We start from the raw sequence: 17,364 nt of genomic DNA, 5'->3' as shown, positions 1-17,364 counted from the left end.
ATTCATTTATGCTTTCAGTCCTCGTTTTTTTTCTCCGATCTTATGTCCCTCCTTTTCCGTGTTTGGTAATTTGACACGGAATGGTCTGCAATTATTGTTGACAGTTCGTCATGTTCTTTCTCAAAATACGTGAAATTATGTAATTACCCATGTTCCTAAATAGCGCAGGATGAAGCTTACAAAAAAGCAAAACTTTTTTTTTAAATAAAGGATAAGATATCACATACTTAATGAGAGCAAACGACCTTTATGGGGGGTCTTTTCGGTGAGATTTTGGGCTTCTCTTTCACCTATAGTTGAAACTGCCACTAAAAATATGTTCTCATGGCGTTAAATAACAGGGGGACTTGGAAAAATGTCTAGAATTGAAACGTACACGCAAATCCGAACCTAAGAAATTGATTACAGTGCAATACAACGAAAGTAATTTTGGAAAGCTCGTGTGAAATACTGCCTGCTAATTGAAACTATATTAAAAAATGTCGGCTTTTGCTCAGGCTTTGCTTTATTAAAAAATATAATTTGGAATATCAATCATACCATGCGTTTGATACGTAGGCGCACTTAGGAAGCTCAAGATTTTCTAAAATTTGAAAATTTCAAATACAAGCAGGACAACTTCCCTCGAGGCAGGTTAGGTGGAAGTACTTCTAAACAAAATGACTGATAAATAGAATCGAAACGCCAGGCCAATTTATCTTACGTGAAATCACGCGATGAAAAATACGCGCTCAGTTCCATTCGTCGCGTGACTTCCAAGGAAATGCCACTGATGTAAAATCTAGAGCAGCGGTCTCCGACCATTAGGATCTCACGCACCAATAAACTCACAATTTTGAATCCAACGAACCTCGAACTAATATTATACATGTTTGTGCCTTTGTAAAAAGATATAAACAGATATCATATAAAGGTCGTAAAAGTTCCATTTCATTTATTTTAAATGATAATTTGCTTGTTCGATGGTGCAAAAATTATTAAAGCTTGTTTCAATCGTAACAAAATTACTGATTTGATATTTTTTTCTGCCTTCTTTGAATTTCCTCGCAAGCCACCAGATTGCGACCGTTAATCTAAAGTGCCTACAAAAATATTAAAATTAGTTACAAATGATAGCAAAGAAGAATTAATCATTTTGGGATATTGTTAGATAGAAAATAATATCATGCTTAGGGATGCATTCTTTTCTTCATCTTAAAGTTTATTTTCACCTGAAATTTCCCTTTTACTTGTATTAACCGTGTTTCATACGAAATTTGCAATCCGCTAACAAAGTTTTTGAAGGAATCAGCTGCATCTACCATTACCGCCAAGTAATAAATAGCATTCAACATTTGCTTTCAAAAATAGATTAACCCAAGTACATAGTCGGAAGATAAAGTGAAACCGTTACCACCGCAACCTCCAGCATCATGATTTAAATCAGCTATAATGCACAGTATCAAATCATAAGTTTATATTAAGCTGAAAGTACAGCTCTTACTGCATAGGTAATTTTACCAGATTAAAGATAGTGATTGTGGCTTTGCTATCTGAAGCTTGAAGTCTACATATGTATTTGGTATTAATGCTGCCGAAAACTATGAAATGTCGTTGACGGTAAAAATCAAAATTTAGGAAATTCTTTTCTCCTGCATAATTCTGTTGTAGCTCTGTTTATGGAAATAATTGCCTGCATTGTTCATTTCTTTATAGAAACCAACGAAAATATGACACAACCATTAAAATTAAAAATACTTAAGTAGTAGCAATAGTTTTTATGGGAGGGGACCGATAGCTCAAGTCATTTTGCGCCATTAGGGATGGACAAGCAAGGATGAAGGGTGTAGAGAAACCCGACGCCGGTATTAGCCTCCTCCTAAGAAAAGACGCCAAGGGGTCCGCAGCTTAACGTCCCATCCGACGGACGTCGTTCTCACTCAAAGTGCCCTCCACAAAGCACCTAGAGTAATGATTGGTGCACCACTGAAAAGTATCTGTTGTCGTCGGGATTCGAACCCGGGCCCTCATGATGGGAAGTAAGAACGTAAGCCATCGCACCATCCTGATCCCCCTCCTTCTTTACGTTCACGGCGAAACTCCGTGGTTAATTATAAGATGCGTTTATTTGATGAAGATGCGGTAGTTTACAGGGTGATATCCGTATTAATGCTATACAACGTTGACGCGACATTTAGCAATTAGAATCGAACTTAGCGGTTTTTATTATTTTTAGTTATTTCAGTACCCCGCAGAGTACTAAAATAACGAATGTTTTTCGTATGTCAATGAGTTTAACATATCTTAAGTCGGTATTAGCCCAACTACCAAAGATAACAATGGTAAGCGTAAACAGAAGTGGAGAAATTAGTTTCATTTTAATTCAAACCTGCTAAGTAATTTGGGCGATTGTCGTCTAGAGCTAAAAATGCGACATAACGCCAGCTGGGCACAGCTGCTACAATAGTGATTCATCCGTTGAAAAGTGGTTAAACATAGCTCGAATGCTTAAAATGTTACCATTTGATGCAGACCTTACGTCGACACGGCTCTCGAATTAAGTCTGTAATTGGCTTAACCGTGATGTGGTGCCAACATTGTTGCTTTATTAGCCGCGTCGGGCGTTTACATTTATTGGAAGCGAGTGAGTGATACGATGTATGAGCTGGGTCTTCGGGGGAATAGTCATAGTGGACATTTATTGGAAGCGAGTGGGTGATACAATGTCTGAGTTGGGTCTTCGGTGGAATAGCCATAGTGGACGAGTTAGTTCAGTGCGAGCTTGCAAGTCGGACGGAATGGGCTTCATGACGGAAGGGAATGGCGGCGGGCAGCAAAATCCCGGTGGGCCCAGCCTACCTCCAGCCAAAGGACGCAGCAGAGGTCGAGGGAGGGCAATGCAGTCCTTGAGGGATGCCGCCCCTGTGGTTTCGACGGCTCCGATACGAATCGCAAACAGACCATCTCCACCGGAGAACCAACCAGGTCCTTCTACTCAGGTATGGAAAGTTTTGTAAAAATTCCCTTTAAAAAAATCGGGTTTCGAACCCAAGCCCTCAGGGTGGGAAGCCAGAATAGAAATAGCTCAGGAAATGCACGGTATATCTGAATATTTGTTCCCGAAATATTTAGCAGAGATGGTGGAGGTTAAAAAAACAAAAAAGGATATTTTTTTAACATTCATACGATATACCCAATCCGTTTATCTGCACAATAATTTAATAGATACTAATTGAAACTTTTTTTATACATTGAGATTATAAATGTTTCTAGTTACATTAATATTTCAGTTAAATGTTTTGCGATAGCAAGGCGTATTTACATATACAGTTAGACTATTATTCTTCTCGCACCAAATGATTATGTGACTCTTTTGGACTGCAATATCAGATGAATGCCTCTCATTGTTAGTACAGCAGACGTTTAGGGGATCGATATTCTTTCATCTGCGGTTCTCCTTCGTACCGAAAATGTTTCTTTCTCATTCTGTGTTGTTCCTCCGTTATATATTTTTTTCGACACGGACCATCGTCGTTTTGACAGGTCCGCACGAACTCGACTAAATGAGAAGAGGCAAACTTTGGCGTGCATCTCTTTCCGAACAAGACGAAATGACATAATCGTGACAAAAACTAATGGAAGCCGGCGACCAACTAAAGAAAGTCAAAAACCAATTGATATTGGATTGGTAAGCTAAAGGTGGGTTAACCATTGTTTCGGTATCACTGAAAGTGTGTTTCCTTGCCGAAATCAGAAATATCGGCGATCGAAATTCGAATAGGCGACATTTCCATCTTCTTATCGGAATCATTTTGAAGGGTAGAAGTAGCTCATGAATAAACAAGCGGAGATATCTTATGCGCGGAAACTTAATGGACCTCATTTTGTGGCAGTCATAATCCTCCTCCTATCGTGAAACTGTAATTTTTCATCTATCTTCCTGTACTTCAATGCCTTTCCTTCGAGGTCAAGTCGTGACCATTCAAATCATGCATAGGTATGTACTTCTAAATTTTTTTTGGCATCAGACAGGGATTTTGATTACTGTCCGGAATCTTCCACGTAATTAACAAACAGTCTCTTTTGCGATAATGTCGAAATTTGTTTTAGTAGCCCCATCGTGCTACGATAGGTGAGATCATGTAAATAACATTACAGAGATTAAGTGAAAGATATCATGGATGTCATTTTTGTCATAAGATATCATTTTTCCCACGGACGCTAAGGAATTTGAATAATATTTATTCGACCGCGCTAGGGGGAAAAGTATTTCTGTTTCCATACTTAGTAGCCTATTGCTTTTTCCTTATTCCACCTAGCTTTCGGCATTGCCCTTCTTATTACCAACAGCTCCTCTCGTATCCATAGGAAATTTATCTCACTTAGATACCACAGTGAACGTACTTGTAGCCATCATAAACTTCTTTATTCGAATAATTTAACAGAAATGTACAATGACTAAAAATTAAGAAAAACTTAGTTTTTGATGTTTCATGTCTTGTATGTGCAATCACCCCCTGACACACACCCTAGCGGTAGCTTGCAGGGTAACATTTAGAATAGACTAAAGCTAAATGGGATGAAGATAACTAACTAGGGTACATAGAATGAAAAAAATAATTTCCCCCACAGCGCGGTTAGATGATACTATTCAGAGCACTTATCTTTCGTAGGAATAAAATGACGACCCCATATTCCAGAAGGATAATAATGTGGCCTAATTAGTAAAAGATAACATAGCTCTTTAAAAAAATCTCGCCATATATATCCAATACTCTCCTAGTAAATCCTAATTTTTTGTTAGTTTGTCTACAAATTCAATGTTTCACCTAGGAGGGGTCGTGAGTGTGGGGAACACCAAAGTATTAAAGGAGTGTTCACGTCCTATTTCGGTGTTCCTGATGCAGTAAGCGTTCGGGAGGGAACTACTCCTATTAAAAAATCATCAATACGCACTTTTTTGAGTTTATTTCCCATTTCTATGTGCCGCACCAATGTTCTATTACAATGAAGTCATCTGCTAAAGCTTCTTTATCCTAAGGATTACGGATGTCTATGTGAACTACTATATCTTCGGCAAATAACCTTATCTTACTAGTGACTACGGAGCTAATTTCGCTAACAATAAGAAGGAACAAGAGAGGTCCGATAGCCCTTCCCTGGGGAACACCTGCACTGACTTCTGTTGCATTTGAACTAACTCCATCTATGATTACTCTTCGTGCCCGACTACTCCAAAAGTCTTTAAACTCGGCTATTGATTGCCCTGAACTGCTATCTTTCTTCAACTTCAGGATACCAACTCGCTCCACCCGCACCCACTCCCTACTCCATCTACCTATTCCTAGAATATCTCTCACCAAGCGCTCACTGTTATTTCGCCTCTCCTTCCTTCTAAATTCACTCCCTCACACTGTCGACCCCTTTAACTTATCATGCAACAACTTTACCACCCAAGCTTTATCCCACCTTTCAGGAAATTAAAATTTTCCCCGGTCCATGCTTGGTTCTCGTTGTTATTGTTATGTTGTTATTGTCTTTTGTCCTCTTTTTTCATGTGTGTTATATTTTTCACTGTAAAATGGCGCTACTGCTGTATGAGAACAATGCTTTAAAATAAATAAATAAATCCAGCCCAGGATATTTTTCTCTCTACCATAAACCATTTGCGAGTAGTTTACTATGGGGTACTTTGTCGAAGGGTCTCTTGAAATCCAGAAAAACCGCGTCCACCGTAATTATGGTTTACTATCTCCCGAAATAAGAATATCATGAAAAAAAGCACAAGTTGTGTCTCGCATTATTTACCCCTTCGGAAACCAGGTTGATTTTTCATCAATAACTCCTGACTTTCGAGATGTCTCAAAGCCGAACTATCAATTATATGTATGTTCCATGCTCTTGCGTGATATGGATGTGAGGAAAATAGGTCTGTTATTCCATTGTCTCACCCGGTATCCGCTTTTAATTTCAAGGCTTGTATATCACGCTTGAATAGGCGTTACATTGGGTATTTTCAAGTCACTGATAGCCTTAACTGTTAGGAATTTCTTAGCTTTGATTTCCAGATACGCCACATTCCCGACGCTAGTTCTCTCAATATACGAACTGGTATGATCGGGCCAGGAGGATTTGTTAGGGTTAATAGTTTTCAGCAAACGCTCCATTTCATCATATGACACTTCAATTGTGGGCATCGATTGGCGGAAACTATTTAGGTAAGCTATCGGAGACGTTCGGTGAGACAAGGGTGAAAATTCTTTGAAAGAATGAATTTAATTAATTGGCATTTTCCAAACTGCTGGTTACTACTAATTACTACTGCCTTTATCGTTTTTGGGTGAATGAACTGCAGAATTATTTCCCTGAATCTCTTTGACATATGATCAAAATACTTTTGGATTCTCGTTTATATTTACAGCTCATATTATCCTTTGCATTGCCTTTACTATTTTCGAAATTCCTTCTTGATAGGCGTTTCTCATATTATTTTTCGTTAAATGAGTTACAAAGAAATGGTACGACGATAAATAATTTTCAGGAGACTCAGATTATATCATCCACGTCAACTTGGTTTTGAATGTGAGATTTTGTACACGTAGATATCCTATAATCTTAAATTATCTCATTCCGGTTGTAGCTAGAGATTTTGTCCTTATATTTTTCCTCTCGACATTACATACCTTTTGACATCTTAGCAATTTTAACTAGTTATTTTTGATTAAGTTATAACCAATTAATGGTTTCTGGCGTAACTTTATGGAACCGATTCATTATAAATAAATGAAAGGACTAACTTTGTAGTTCCACACGAAAACGATTTATTCACACGACCCGGGTTTCGAAGTAAAACTTCATCATCAGGTACATCATCAGTCACACAATGGGTCGTGTGAATAAATCGTTTTCGTGTGGAACTACAAAGTTAGTCCTTTCATTTATTTATAAGTTATAACCAGTTATAATAGGTGCAAGTTGGTCGGTGAATCCACGTCACAGGGTAACAAGGGTAAAAGGGCAAGGGGTTTTCTTTTTTCCTCCGGATGGTGAGTTATTGAACCAGTTCAAATATTCAGACCCAACCCATTTGCTGCAGATGGACCCTACGCACGAAGAGGTGGGGGCAGAATGGACCAAGGTCATGAGGGGTCGATCGAAAAAGAAACCGATGAAAGGGGTTGAAGATTGTTTGGATGCAGAATGTAATTCACCACCGTTAACCACGAGGGCACCCTGCGCACTGACCAATGGGATGCGAGAAACCGCGCCACAAGTAAGTGACGTGTTATTTTTATTCGTAATCTACAATTTAGGGCCAGTTTTGGATGGACACCATTGTATGTCGATACACTTCCCAGCTCCGTCCAAGAGAAGACAGCCTAACATTCCACACTTTCTTAAATCCTTCAATTCTGCATACATCCTACCTTCCCTCCAAAATGGCTATAGTTTTTCCTCCCCTTGTTCATCTCTTCCTCACTTCCCTAATTTTTTCCCTTGTATCACAGTCTTCAACATCCCACCGCCAAACAAAACGCACTGCAACCACATTTCCTGTCTCCTTTGAATTTCTCCCAACAATCCCCTCTTCCTCCCCCACATTGCCTCGCACTTCTGCGTTGGTTTCCTGCCCAAACTTTACATATCACCTAGCCGCAATGACCATGTTTCCACACCGTATAAAACCACGCTCCATATCAAAGTTTTCACTAATATTTTCTTAACATCCTTATGCTCTGCGTTCAAGTCATATTCATGTTCATCAAGTACTCCTATTGAAAACTTATTAGCCCAACGTAATTCCTCTACTAACATCCCTACCCCTATGACCATCGTAGTCGATCGCTCCCAAGAGGATGAGAAGAAATCGTAAATTCGACACGAATAGGACCGCAAATTCGTGCGTAGACCCAATGGGTCGCATCACAAGCCAGATTACCGTTCATCGTTAACTTCTGCAGGTCGTAGATGTGGGCATCTGCGTATTTTCGGCAAGAAAAAAGCCTTGGTTAAATTTCAACCTTGCCAAAGAAAAATGTGTGACGCGACTGTACCTGGGGTGTATGCTACTCTAAATAAAATCAAACTTACAAGTGAAATTCAAATTTTATTCAGATAATATCTACCTTAGAACGCAGTAAAAGTCGCTGTCACGTTTCGAACGTTTTTACGGTAACTCTTCAAACGAGCCACATTTCAATAATTAAAAAAACTTCTTGAACCTCCGCTTGTAGGAATTGGCAAGTTAAAAGTCATAAAGAGCAGCTAAAATAATTTTAATATCAACAAATTTTAATTGATACCAGAATCAGATGCAGGTGTAACACATGTATTAATTCTAAGGAACTACGGGAGATGCCGCAACAGTCAATTTCAGCGGAGTAATAATTTTGACTGATTTCTGTCACCCTACTCACATTTTTTTTATGTAAAACGCCAATTTTTCTCTACTACCAATAACAAAATGGGGATACATCAAAGGAAATTCGATATGCTATCATGATTTGTACAAACATTTCCCTTCGTAAGAAGATATAATTGTCACAATTATGGATAGTATCCCAAACATTTACAAACATCCTGCAGGTAAAAACAGCTTCTTTTATGGGTTTGCTACCATTTAAAATGGAACGAAATCGAAGTTTACATTACTGAAGCATACTGGTCTTTTTGCAGTATATTATCAAGTATGACTCAGGCCTCCGTGGCGCAATCGGCTAGCGCGTTCGGCTGTTAACCGAAAGGTTGGTGTTTCGAGCCCACCCGGGGGCGTAAATTTTTTAGGAAGAGAAATAATAAAATTGTGAATATAATTGCGGCGAAGAGAAATGTTATTTTACGATAGTTCTGCCTCGACTAAAACCTCATTTAAGACATTCGCCTGAAGTGACATTTACGTTAATTGTTATATGCGTAATTTCATCGTTGATCACCGCTGTTTTTCATCCGAACACTAATTTTGCCAGCCCCGGTGGCGTAGGGGTAACGTTCTCGCCTGCCAACCTATAGGTGGTGGGTTCAATTCCCGCCAAGGTGGGTGACCACCAAGGGCATGAGTGTTAGTAATTGTATTCAATGTTATGTTTAGGGGTAAGGTGGAAGAAGAGACTACATAGAATGGGCAATAACGAACTGCATAGCGACGGTGGAGTTCACCTGTCTGCGGTATGATACCGTTCGAAATGACTCTCAACGCCCGGAGCGATTACGAAAGGCAGAGTGACTCTGCGGGTCGGCATTACCCCACCGGAAGTGTGTCTCACCGTCCAAAGCAATTACGAACGATTAGTCTCAATCTCGCCCCAGTAAAGAAACGACGTACTTAAAAATAGATTGACTATTACGTAGCGTTCTAAGTTTTTTAGTTTTAATTTTGATTTCTATAGGGGTACTAGGCTAAGCTAAACATTAAAATAAGAGGGCAAAAACCAGAGCAGGTAGAACAGTTTACGTATCTCGGAAAAGTTTTGGACCGACACTGTCAAAGTAATAGGGACGTAAGAAGAAGAATTGCGCAAGGAAAAGGGGATTTCACAAGGAGGAGGGAGTTGATGATAGGGACGTTCAGCAAGGATATTAAGAAAATACTTGTAAGAACTTTGATATGGAGCGTACCTATGTACGGCCCGTAAACGTGGTCATTGAAGCAGGAGGATAGACATAGACTGGAGGCTTTTGAAATGTGGGTGTGGAGAAGAATGGAGAGGGTGAAATGGACAGAGAAGAAAACAAATGAGGAAGTACGAAGAGAGGGGTTTGTTGGGAGAAATCCTATGGAGGCAGGAAAAGTGGATGAAGGGGGTATTGACCGGCAGTGGGATGTTGAAGACTGTGATAGAGGGTAGAATGTTGGGCAAAAGAGGAAAGGGAAGGAACAGGATAGGGATGTTGGACGGGATGAAGGGAGGAAGGAAGTACTCAGAGATGAAGAGGGACCTGATGTAGAGTAGGTTGCTGGATTGTGTTTTGTTTTGTTAGGAGTCACAAAATGTTTATTTGGTAGTTGTGCCCATCCAAAACCCAACCTTAAACGGTAGATTGCCTTATAATAATATAATAGGGGTACTACTACACCTTCTGTTTAATTCGAGTGGCATTCATACATACTTTGGTGGATGCAAAGTACTAATTTATCAGAAAATGTGCTCATTAGACTAAATTTTAATCTGTGCTAACTAAAGCTATAACACACAAAATGGAAAAATGTCATGAGCATAACAAATTTTCGATATGAGGACTTAGGCATAGAATCGTGCTATTTTATTGAACAAGCTAGATCAACAAACTGCAATGCGGCAGAAAAAAAATTTAATTATAAAAAAGTTTTCCCTGCAATGCACATCCAACACATAATTATTTACTTGAGTATTTATATCCCACAGAAGTCTGAACGCCTTTGAAATTTACAATCTTTTGGGTAAAAAAGTGGTAGTTATCATTTTCTAAACCTCGTGACATTTGGAACAAGACACCCTCTATTATTATTATTTTGGTAGTCAAAATTTTATCGAGAATAGCTGCTCCCTTATATTTATAATCTATGTTAGGGTTGTACCAAAGAGGAGGATGTAATGGAGCCAATGTATGGCCACTCGTTCCCTCAAAATGCATCTTCTTTCAATCAATTGCTATTTCCCACCGTGTATGACTAATTACTGCAAATAAGGTAGTGTAGAAAAAAGGTAGGGTACAATATTCGACAACTGACTGTACATCTATGCTCCAGTCCGAGTGATGCTTTGGAACACCTCCAAACTGCGTGACTCCCAACTAGTTCCATCATTTTCAGATATCACCATTTTTTATCTTCCCTTTTAATTACAGTGAACCATAGATGCAAAAGGTGTGACTAAAACAGTTTTTTTTAATACTTTTAATCAGATGATATGATTCTTCAGAAAAGTATCATATATGATACTTTTCAACTCCAATTTATTCTGTTATCGTGGTCAGTAGCCATTCATCACACTCTTCCAAAAAAGACTAGGTAAAATTTAAAATTTCATGCATCCTCTTTCATGTTCACAATTGGCTTTGCGACCAACTGAGAAATTCAAGCAACAAAGATGAGTAATAACTTATTTTCTTGGCTACTCTTTTCTTTCATAACTTATCAACCTACACAACGTGAAAATAGACAGGATATGGGACAGATGAAACAAAATAAATACAATTAATTTTACCCAATCATAGAAACCTAATCCTTTAAGAAATAAACATTATGTTAAAAGCCAGTAGGATTATTTTTATACTATTACTGAAGGCCAGTAGGTTGACTACTCCATGCCTGCATATTTACCTAAGAAGTCATTTTGAAGTGATATCAATTATATAAAGGTACAGGTGTTACAACTTGAACAACTTAGAAATCATATTAAGCAACTTTGTTGATTACAGCTAATTTTTACCCCTGCCAAATGAGATAGCATTTAATATTAACTTGGAAAACATTCCCACTTTCATGATCAGATGAGACAGCCATCCTATGCCTCACCAATCCAGCAGGGTCCTGCACCGGCTTATACAACTGGGAGACCCAATGCTCAAATGTATCCCCAATTATCCACACCAGTGCAAGAAACTAAGAGACAAATGGCAAATGGGCACCTCCTGTCCACTTCAACATTAGTGTCAGCTGGCACCAAATCATCCACTCCAGTGCAAGAAACTAAGAGACAAATGGCAAATGGGCACATCCCGTCAACCTCAGCATTAGTGTCAGCTGGCAACAGTCGACATCAGTTGATGCAAGGCAGGATGGAATCATTGGCAATCAATTCCACCAGGACACACAAGAGCAACGATTGGCAACCCTTAAGCCGTGAAGATGCCCTCAGGTACTTCACTATGGTCAACTGTGCAGAAGGACCAAGAAAAGATGATGGACAAAGAGGAAAGGGAGGTATCAGCAATGGTGGGAAGAAGCGTAGGCCCAAGGGAAGAGACTTTGAAGAGGCTGAGGTTGAAGAGATTGTCTGGACTCGCCCCAAGGAATTGCCTTCCAAAAGAGGTAGGTCAATTTCTTTAAGCAATAGTGGACGTCTTCAAAACATTATGGTTAGTAATGGCACTAAGGGATTCGTGCCAGAGTAAAATTTTTGCCTTTGTGTTTTCTCTGGAAACGCTAAGTCTTTCATTCTGTCTTTGTGCTTTACAAATGGATTTCCACTAAGTATCAGCCTCAACCATCTCGCAAACATAAGTTAGCATAAAAACCTTAGGCATTTTAAGTAGCTTTATAAATTGACTTTTAATGGCATAGCAATGGGAATGTTTCTCAAAGCTAAGTCAACTAACAAGTTGTTTTACTAATTCCAAGTAACTTTTAACAGAGTCATCCGCTGAGTGTGCATTACAATTGTACTAAGTACAATTATACGGTATTATTTAACTAAGCTAGTGCTAAGCCTTCTTAATACAATTTATCTGTTCTGATTTGCATCATCTTTAACTTTTTAAGATAATATGTCACTTACAAATATCTATATTAGGTTCATGATTTCTTTGGAGAACATAAATTGACTTTAAGCTTTGAAAATAGGCCTCATGATAGCATTCTACCAGTTTACTCAATGGCATTTATGAGTGAATCAAAAAGTTTCTCAGAATTTTGACAAATACAAAACTCAAAATAAATATGCACAAATATTCATATATATGCATCTTAAATATATGCTACAAATTTGTATTCTTATGAGTGCTCAGTGTTGGTATTAGACCACAGTATGGTTTGATATTGATTGGATCCTAGTCTACCCATAATGAATTTTTATTTTCTTCCCATACTGTCATTTTCCAGTAATGGGAACAGGAATTCATCTAATTTATTGAACAGGCGCATGTAGTCCAGCTGTTGTAACCTCTTGCTAAAATAAATCTTTGCATAAAATGTTACGAGATAGCAAATATTTTGAACATGAATGAAATGTATATTATTTACAGGAGAGTCTGGGAGTTCCATTGATCTGACATCCAATTACTTCCGTCTGGTTGCGCAAACAAATTGGTGTCTTTACCAATATAGGGTCGACTTCTCTCCAGAAGAAGAAAGGACAGCGATAAAAAGAAAAATCATTCATTCATTTGAGGACAAGTTAGGTGAAGGATACATCTTTGATGGGACGGTTCTATTCTCTATGAATCGCCTAATTGAGGTAAGTAATTCTTGTATCATGTTTCATTTGTTTACTCATATTGCAAAAAAGTTTGGCATGGTAAGAAATATTATTCACAGAATTCTGATGATTTGTGCTTCTGTGTGAATAATTTCCTGATGACATTTTTCAATGCATAATTCTAAACCCCTGATTCAATGGGTAGAGTGACATGTGCTTACCTGGGGAGTGGATATGTGCATTGATTTAAATATATTTAAATACATGACTGCATTTAAAACAAAAAAATTTTTGATATGAGGATTTTTTAAATCCTTTTCTGTTTAAATAAAAACTAAAGTATGAATAATAATAATAATAATTGGTTTAGCATTGTAGTCTCTTCATATTATCAGCAGCCAATTTGTTACAAATGGAAATTTAATCATTCGAAGAGAAGTTGTACCCGGTGGATTTCCAAAGCCACAGATAAGATTTCATTCCACTACGACTTGGAAAAATTACTGCAAAACATTTATGTTTACTTGAAATCATTACCTCTAGCCCATGGAGCTGTATTGCCTTCGGCCAAATTCTGACAAATGCTATAGAATTACTCTTCGCCTTGTTGGAGACATGGCCCCAGGGGATCATCATTATCTACAATTCTACAACCTGCTGGTTCGCAGATGTCTGGGACATCTGAATCTCCAGCTAGTAGGTTCACTTATGGAAATTTTACTGAATGCTTTTTTTCTAATCATAGTGCTGCATTCCTCATATAAGATTTGTTAGACATGCTAATACAACCACTAGTATTTACACTGCCAAATTTCTGAGCAAATAATATAACCCCTGGAAATGCTGTGTAATCAAATCAGCAGGGACCAAAATTAATTAATTAAAACCGAGAAACTGACTATTCTGAATTTAATGCAGGGTATTTAATTTTTAATGCCAAATATTCTCACTTTCATTTGGACAATAAAATGTAAGTCTTGAAAAAATGCTGTCCTTCTTCCCTATGCCTATTGTATAAGCCAGAAGAAGTTATTGCATAGTGTATTCATTCTTAAACATTTGTTTGAACTGACTTCCAAATAAACAAATATTTAAATAATATTCTCTAGGTTGGAAGGAATTACTTCGACCCGGCTGCAGCTGTATCGTCAATGAAGGATGAGTTTAAGATGCAGTTGTGGCCAGGTTACATCACATCCATAAGACAGCATGAAAAAGAAGTGATGATGTGTGCAGAAATTACTCATAAGGTAATGAGACGTGACACAGTTTTGGACCAGTTGACAGAAATATATGCACGCAACAATACAGACTATCAGGTAAAAAATGGCTGTGATAATATTTTCTCTGATGAAATTTTTTAGCATCTTTGTAAAAATAAAAGACCTGATAATTTCCTTTCATTTACAGAGAGTGTTCAAGTTGCATATCTTAGGAACCATTGTTCTTACTGAGTATAATAATAAAACTTACCGTGTGGATGATGTCGACTTTAATACGACACCTTTGTCAACTTTCAGTATGAAAGACAATCGCTCCATCTCTTACATTGAATATTATCGCCAGGTAAGTTATAAACCATTAATCAGACCGCAATTATTCATTTTTAATTATAACAATTAAGCAACAGCATAGAAGAGTTTTCCCTAATCAGCTTGAGATTGAAGTTCCTAATATAATTGTCAGACCTGATATCTCATGAGCCTATTTTTAAAGCTTCTGAAATGATGTGGAACATTGAAAATTACCAAGCCATCGACTGCATAATGAATCTAACAAGCAAAGAAGATGGAAATGAACTTCACACAAGTAAAAAAAAAATGGAAGACATTGTATGATTTGCTTTGCACATAAAAAACTACTGTTTAAAATATGTTGCTATCAAAGCAGTAGTTTTCATCGAGTGACTACGTATCCCCATTGAATTCATGGCATTACATATATTGTTAGAAAACCAAACAAAGACAATTTGAAATTGGCGTGGAAAAGTCCATTAAAAAGTCTGAGAAATTCTTTACAAATGCTCGGAAGTACCTGAATTTTAGATGCTTGGAGCTCCACCATTGCTGCAAAACGAAGAAATATTTCATTCATTTTGAATTAGGCTAATACATAGATCTCTCCTAGGTATGACACCTACTGATTACACTGCAATGGTTCCATTGGAGAAATTAATCTTTCAAGGTATTTCCTCATTCAATTATTCACTAGGAAAAAAAGAATTTTTTTAGAATACTCATAATAATATAAAGAAAACATGTAGCACAACATTTTTCAGTCATGGTATACATTTTTGTGATATTCAAGCTATTATCTGGTCATCCTGTATAACACTTTAGGCTACATGACTCAGCATGACATTAATACTATCACAAAAAAAAACTAATCCGTGTCAAATTTAGGAACATTGTACTTATGCACATCTGAATGAAATGAATGCACATTTGGCAAATAGCACCTTTGAAAAGGTACTCTTTGCCAAATTTGTCCATATACACTGGTGTGTATGTACATATCTTATGCTTATTTAAATTAACCCTGGGGAACTAATGTAGCTCATTATTTGAATCTTCTACATGAATTTTACTAGAAAAATTTTGAAATTTCTGTCTTTTCATTCTCAACTTAATCATACAAAACCTGGGTATGTTCTATGGTCAGCAAAGAGGTATTATGGGAGTTAAGTACTTACTAATTGTATACTATCCATCCTTTTTACAATCCATTTAAATGTGTATATCTGTTAATGATCTGTAATGACCCTCAAAATCTTAATTCAACAAATATACGATGGTAAAACTAGCTCTTACTAACCCAGTGATTTTTTGTCATCAACAGCGGTATGACATCACAATAAAGCATATCAAACAACCAATGCTGCTCACAATGCCCAAACAAAGAGACCAGAGAAGAGGAATAAAACAGCCTATTTACCTCGTCCCGGAATTGTGCAGGATGACTGGACTTAATGAGAACATGCGGTAAGCATAAATTTGTGGGTGGCTTGCATTCATGGATGCTCAAAAAAGGCTTTTGAAAATGTTTTTTAGTATTGTGAAGGTCAACCCTATCCCTCATTAGGTGGGAAATCAGCAGCCATAACTATGTGTTTCAAGAGCATTACTCCCATTGATCCTGAAATCATCAACATACCCCAGGACACCCTTTAATATAACATTCTCTATCTTTTCCTGAATCTTATGTGTTTCCCTAAATTTTCTCCCCCAGTCTGGTTTCCATTCTCTTGGTCATCACTGCATTAAGGTATGCATTGAATTGGCACAATGCTGTTTATGTCTATAATGTTCATACTTTTGTTGTATATAATTGCAACATAATACTATTATGATATATTTAAGGACATTAATGTATTAATAGGAATAAAATGCAGCATGGGGATGGCTAAAACTGAAAAGTAGCATTTTCTAGCTCCTAAATACTTGCTAGTTCACGTCTATAATCGGGATTCTTTTATTTTCAATTCAATTTTTTTCCTTCCTCTCAGCAAAAATTTAGAATTTCCCATGTGCCCGCCACAACCTCACCACGTTAGCTCATGGCTCAAAAGGCAACATTTTTTTAAATGATCTTCTCACTTTTACAATTTGTATTAGTTGGAGACTATTTATGCAAAATATCACTACCTACTTGTCGTTTTTTACTCTAATTGACACTACTTTATCTACTTCCGGTTCATTATTTTGGTTGAAAACATTAAAACATAATTGCTACAAGAATCAAGAATTTAATGTAGATGATGCATGAACGTCACCTCTTTGGATGCTTGTATATGTACCATGATTGTTATCACTACCGCCCCTGCCTTTCCACCAAAACTTTCACCCTCTTTGATTGAAGGTTACACTCCTATTGTGTACCAAATCAAACTGGAACCCACTTATTAGTCCTTTGGTGACATATCACAGTTTCAAGTACCTGTAACTAACACTAAGGGAAGTCAAGAGGGTACTTCTTCACACTGCCGTTCAAATTCTGGTATTTCTCTGTTATTTCCATTTTATCAAATTCCCTAAGGTTTCCCTGAATTATCTGTCTTCCACTTAGGCTCTCTCACCATGATATAGAAATGAAAGAAACAGGAGCATAAAACAGAGACTCAACTCTTGTCTGAGAGTGAATTAACACCTATGGCAAAGACCTAACTCCTATCAACCTAATTTACACCTATGGTAAAATGTAACACATTGGGACATAAACATGGAAACATTTTGAACTTATTTGGAGATTGACAACTATCGACGAAAAGAAA

General features: G+C 37.5%; 1 protein-coding gene and 1 non-coding gene across 2 annotated transcripts in view; both read left to right on the top strand.

Annotated features, from left to right (window-relative positions):
- The first annotated feature begins 2,639 nt into the window (after nucleotides 1–2,639).
- The window catches only part of LOC139696868 (piwi-like protein Siwi), a 28,178-nt gene continuing 13,453 nt past the window's right edge, over nucleotides 2,640–17,364 (top strand). Inside the window, exons 1-8 of the mRNA XM_071595748.1 lie at nucleotides 2,640–2,978; nucleotides 7,076–7,252; nucleotides 11,449–11,989; nucleotides 12,922–13,133; nucleotides 13,638–13,790; nucleotides 14,204–14,413; nucleotides 14,505–14,660; nucleotides 15,933–16,075. Of these exons, the coding sequence (XP_071451849.1) occupies nucleotides 2,640–2,978; nucleotides 7,076–7,252; nucleotides 11,449–11,989; nucleotides 12,922–13,133; nucleotides 13,638–13,790; nucleotides 14,204–14,413; nucleotides 14,505–14,660; nucleotides 15,933–16,075 (1,931 nt within the window). The remainder of the gene's footprint in view (nucleotides 2,979–7,075; nucleotides 7,253–11,448; nucleotides 11,990–12,921; nucleotides 13,134–13,637; nucleotides 13,791–14,203; nucleotides 14,414–14,504; nucleotides 14,661–15,932; nucleotides 16,076–17,364) is intronic.
- TRNAN-GUU (transfer RNA asparagine (anticodon GUU)) lies at nucleotides 8,678–8,751 on the top strand. Its single transcript has one exon. It is a non-coding gene; the product is annotated as a tRNA-Asn (tRNA).

This window comes from Hetaerina americana, unplaced genomic scaffold (assembly GCF_022747635.1).
Source record: "Hetaerina americana unplaced genomic scaffold, ioHetAmer1.1.p SCAF_7, whole genome shotgun sequence".
Lineage (NCBI taxonomy): Eukaryota > Metazoa > Arthropoda > Insecta > Odonata > Calopterygidae > Hetaerina > Hetaerina americana.
Note: the sequence above shows the minus strand (reverse complement) of the source record. Positions and strands in the feature narration are given on the sequence as shown.